The 5,129-nt window shown below is 49.2% G+C and overlaps 1 protein-coding gene across 1 annotated transcript; it reads left to right on the top strand.

Moving 5' to 3' along the window:
* Positions 1 to 160: 160 nt before the first annotated feature.
* On the top strand, positions 161 to 3,680 carry LOC134166539 (olfactory receptor 8U3-like; the record flags this gene model as incomplete). The annotated part of the gene is made up of 2 exons (XM_062624246.1): positions 161 to 853; positions 3,445 to 3,680. Coding segments are annotated over exons 1-2 (926 nt in total), but the record flags the coding sequence as incomplete, so codon positions are not given.
* Positions 3,681 to 5,129: the final 1,449 nt, after the last annotated feature.

The following is a 5,129-nucleotide window of genomic DNA, read 5'->3' as shown; positions in this document are numbered from 1 at the left end:
ACATGTATATAATGTGGGATAGAAAATACAGTAAACTATATTAATTCCACCAAAATGTCAAAGTTAAACTACTGACTGACTGTAGTTAGATCCACTCCTGAATATCTCTGTTTAATCAGTGTGATGTTTTAATTCCTTTTGTCTCAGCAGGTAACACCTGGTCATGGGAGGAAATCACACACAGACTGAATTCATCCTGTTGGGAATTACAGACAGCCCATATGCACAGACTCCTCTTTTTCTCTTGTTTCTATTGATTTACATTGTCACTCTGGTGGGGAACTTAAACATTATCACATTGGTTCGGGTTTCTCCCAGCCTCCACACCCCCATGTACTTCTTCCTCACCCATTTTGCCTTCACTGACATCTGCTATTCCACAGTCATCTGCCCCAGGATGCTGTCAGACCTGTTATCAGAGGACAAAACCATTTCTTTCACTGGCTGCATGATGCAGTTCCTCACCTTTGCTGTCTTTGCTACTATTGAGTGTCACCTCCTGGCCATGATGGCCTATGACCGGCACGTTGCTATCTGCCAGCCCCTGCTTTATGTGACCATCATCTCCAGCCGTGTCTGCTGGCAGCTGATAGCATCATCCTACCTATTTGCCTTCCTCAGTGCCATCATCTACACATGGTGCGCGTTTGGAGGTTCCTTCTGTGGTCCCAACTGCATCAACCACTTCTTCTGCGAGCTTTTCCCTGTGCTAAAGCTTATGTGCTCTGACACCCACAGCAGTGAGATGGTCATCTTTGCCCTCATCACCATCAATGCAGTGTGTGCAAGTGCGGCCATTTTTCTCTCCTACATCTCTATCCTGCGCACCGTGCTGAGGATGTGCTCAGCTGTCGTGGTTTAAACCCAGTCAGGTAATTCGTTCGCTCACTTCCCCCCCTTTCTTGCCCTCCCCCTGCTCCCGGAGGGACGGAGAGGAGAATCGAAAAGAATGCAACTCCCACGGGTTGAGATAAGAACAGTTTAGTAACTAAGGTATAACACAAATCACTACTGCTACCACCAATGATAATAATGATAAAGGAAATAACAAGGGAAGAGAATACATCATCTCACCACCAGCCGACCGATAACTCGGCCCCCCAGCCCGACCAAGCTCTGACCGATACCTCCTCCAACCCTGCCGTCCCCCAGCCCTTCCGGCTCACTCCCAGTTACATCCTGGGCATGACGTGCTGTGGTATGGAATACCTCTTTGGTCAGTTTGGGTCAGGTGTCCTGTCTCTGCTTCCTCCTGGCTTCCCTTCCTCCCTGGCACAGCATGAGGCTCACAAAGTCCTTGGCCAAACCAAAACATCGCTTGTTATCAGCTCTGTTCCCGAGCTGAAAGTCAAAACACTGCACTGCACCAGCTACCAAGAAGGGGAAAAATGACTGCTACTGCTGAACCCAGGACATTATCCACCCCTTATTCCATACCATTCACGTCATGCTCAGATCCCACATTTTCAATATACCATCACTCTTATCTCAGTGCACTCTTATCTTAGTGCATGGACCAGTAGCTATAAAGCTGCTGCGTCCATCTGGTCCATGTCAGGCTCCATCTCTTGTAACAGTCTTCCAGAGCAGGAGAGACTGTGTGCAGTGTTCACACTCGTGAATAACCTGGGCAATAGTGTCCATTGCTAAGTCCACCCCTCGATCATGAGTCCATCTCTGTGTTGCATCTCTGCTCTGATGGCCTGAAGTGCCATGGGCCCACCAGGCTTAAAATAATTCACTGTCCCCTTAAGCAGTTTCTGCAGCTTGTTGCTGGGGACTCCATACAGCTGCCTTCCATCTCCGATGCTTCCAAAGCACTGGAGGGGCCCAGTGGACTAGATACTTGCCCATACTGTCACACACACCCTGCCACTCCTGGCTGTCCAGCCTTGGAGAAAACCTCTTGGTCCCCCTATATTGTTGTCTAACTGCAGACAAGACCCAAACCTGACTCTGCTTAACTTTTGAGATCAGACAAAATGGTTGTGGGTAAAACACAGTCTGTGTGTGTGCCAACATGCTGATCCCCATCACAATCAGCAGGCAGGTCCCAAGGATACCCAAAGGCCATTCACAACCTTCAGAACTCTCAGTTGATGCTGCTGTACTTGTCACTGGGGCTGGTGCAGCTGCTGTGCTTGCCGGCTCTCCCACCGCCAGCTTCTCTTTTCCTGAGTCCAGCTCTTCCTCCTCTGCCTTGCTGGGAAATGCTGCGTGGTCTCCTGCATCCTCCTGGGGCTCGGCGGGCGGCTTCCGGGAAACGCTCTCGGCCGCCGCGGGGCTGGGCTCAGCCGCGGGGCTCGGCTCCTCCGCGGGGCTCGGCTCCTCCGCCGCCTTCTCCCGCTGCTCGGCAGCCGCCTCCTTCTGCTCCTCGACCGCCCCGACCTCCTCCACCGGCAGCCGTCCCCTCGCGGCCTCCGGCCCCGCTCCCGCCGCCGCTTGGTCCCCGGGACCGCTCTCCCGGGCCGGTTCGGCTGCCGCCGGCTCCCGGGGCCGCTCCCCCTCGGCTCCCCGCAGCCTCACGAAGATGGAGAGTAGGGTGAGGGCCAGGACGGTGAAGAGCAGCCGGACGGCCAGGTACAAGTCCACGGCCACGTCCGTCCCGCCCTGCTGCTGGAGCCCGCCCGTATTACAAGCCATTGCCATAAAGCACAGTGAGACAAGAACCTTAGCCCAGGCCCCATACTTGATAAACACTATCACAGCAAATACCGGCTCTACGTAAGTTACAACATTCTGAAGCTGTGAGATCAAGCGAAACAACTCTGAGAGCCAATAAATCAGCATTGTGACGAGTGACTATTAATCCAGTCAAATCTGTCGTTATCTCAACCCTTCGTGCCCCACGTTGGGCGCCAAAAAGAACTGTCGTGGTTTAAACCCAGTCAGGTAATTCGTTCGCTCACTTCCCCCCCTTTCTTGCCCTCCCCCTGCTCCCGGAGGGACGGAGAGGAGAATCGAAAAGAATGCAACTCCCACGGGTTGAGATAAGAACAGTTTAGTAACTAAGGTATAACACAAATCACTACTGCTACCACCAATGATAATAATGATAAAGGAAATAACAAGGGAAGAGAATACATCATCTCACCACCAGCTGACCGATAACTCGGCCCCCCAGCCCGACCAAGCTCTGACCGATACCTCCTCCAACCCTGCCGTCCCCCAGCCCTTCCGGCTCACTCCCAGTTACATCCTGGGCATGACGTGCTGTGGTATGGAATACCTCTTTGGTCAGTTTGGGTCAGGTGTCCTGTCTCTGCTTCCTCCTGGCTTCCCTTCCTCCCTGGCACAGCATGAGGCTCACAAAGTCCTTGGCCAAACCAAAACATCGCTTGTTATCAGCTCTGTTCCCGAGCTGAAAGTCAAAACACTGCACTGCACCAGCTACCAAGAAGGGGAAAAATGACTGCTACTGCTGAACCCAGGACATCAGCACAGAGCAGCGCCAGAGCCTTCCACACCTGTGCCTCCCATTTGACTGCTATTGCCTTATTCTTTGGGTCAGCATTCTTCATGTACCTACAACGTCCATCTAGCTGCAGGACCCTGCATAAGTTGGCCTCCATCTTCTACTTCGTGGTTACCCCCATGCTCAACCCCTTCATCTACAGCCTGAGGAACAAGGAGGTGAAGCTGGCTCTGGTGAGGTGCGGGAGAAGGTTCTTAAATGGCTGGCAACATAGAAGAGTTCTGTCATCTAGGACATGAACAGCTCATCCTAACTGAAGAAAACTGCGATGCACTAAAACAACGATATTTTCCACTAACCCTCATGACTTTATTTACGTTCTTCCACAATTCCTGCTCAGAAGCCAGTGACAGTATTGAATGAGAAAGAGACCCACCCATCACATCTTCCTTGGAAGGAAATCATTAGGAGGGGAACCTCAAACTTCAATTCACTTTGCAGGCACCATCCTGGAGGTAGAAATTACCTTCAATTATCCCAGGCCTCTTTCCCTCACAGGAAACCCCAATCAGCTTTATTGAGTTACAACTTTTGTCACTGATAAAGATGTCTTTTTCTTGCATGATTCTTGACCTTGTCCCTCAGCTCCAATAAAATTCCTCCCTATTACCTGCGAGTTCTTTACCTGCTGCTGGGGTGGGAGGGAAGAGGCAGTGTAGTTTTACATTTGCTTGCTGAAAAAGAGTCAGAGAAAAGGTTCCAAAAGATTCATTGCATTTGTTTGTGCCTTTCAAAGAGAAGAAGCTGGTGGGAGTCCAGGTCTCAAGATGCACCTTTGAATATGAGGGAGAATCCCTCCCCAGGCTGCAGCTTCACAATAAATTTCACTTCAAAGAAGAAATTTTAGACAATATAATTCAAATCAATGGATCCTCCCATTCAATTTAAGTGGAGTTTTACATTCATTTGCAGTGCTCTTTACTTAAATGGTGAGATAAATGGAATTCCAGGTAGAGATCTGCACCCACATCCCATGTCTATGCCCAGTTTGTTCTAATGCATACCAGGAAAATCAAATGGTGTATTTCACTTACCAATGAAGCCTGTGGCACATTTCCATAGATGAAAGGCAATCCTGAACACAGAATCGATGGTAAATTAGAGCTGTCTGGGTCTGAAAGAAGCCAAAACGCACTGATGTCGGAGAATGTATCTTTACTGGTTGTGACTGCACATTAACCTATGTTTAGGAGGTATGTGGGTGATGAAGTCTCTTTCATGATCTTTAGCTGTGGAAGAGCATTTTGACACAGCTAGTAAGAAGCTCAAAGCTGAATGTCCAGTGTAATTCTAAAGAGACCAAGAGGCAGGGAAAAAACTCTACAGACAATAAGGTAAAGCAGATAAATCAGACTGTCTGTGGTCTTCTGGCACAAGTCAGCTGTAGAAACAAAGCAAGACTTAGAAATGGTTCAAAACAAAGTCTGGAGGCCTAAGGAATACCGTAGGGAAATAATACACCTTGGCATCAAGTGAAGCTCTGATGTCCTGTCACAAACCCAGCAGATTTTGACAAAGCTACTTCCAAAGCAAAGTGTTACCAAACTACTGAAGAGCATAAGTCAAATATTACCTATGTTAAAGGAGAACGCAGTAAGGACCAGAGAATAATACTTGAATATAAGGTTCAGTTTATTACTTTATCTCTCTCACT

This window comes from Pezoporus occidentalis, unplaced genomic scaffold (genome assembly GCF_034315485.1).
Source record: "Pezoporus occidentalis ecotype Australia unplaced genomic scaffold, CSIRO_AGI_Poc_V1 ctg2633, whole genome shotgun sequence".
In the NCBI taxonomy this organism is placed as follows: domain Eukaryota; kingdom Metazoa; phylum Chordata; class Aves; order Psittaciformes; family Psittacidae; genus Pezoporus; species Pezoporus occidentalis.
Note: the sequence above shows the minus strand (reverse complement) of the source record. Positions and strands in the feature narration are given on the sequence as shown.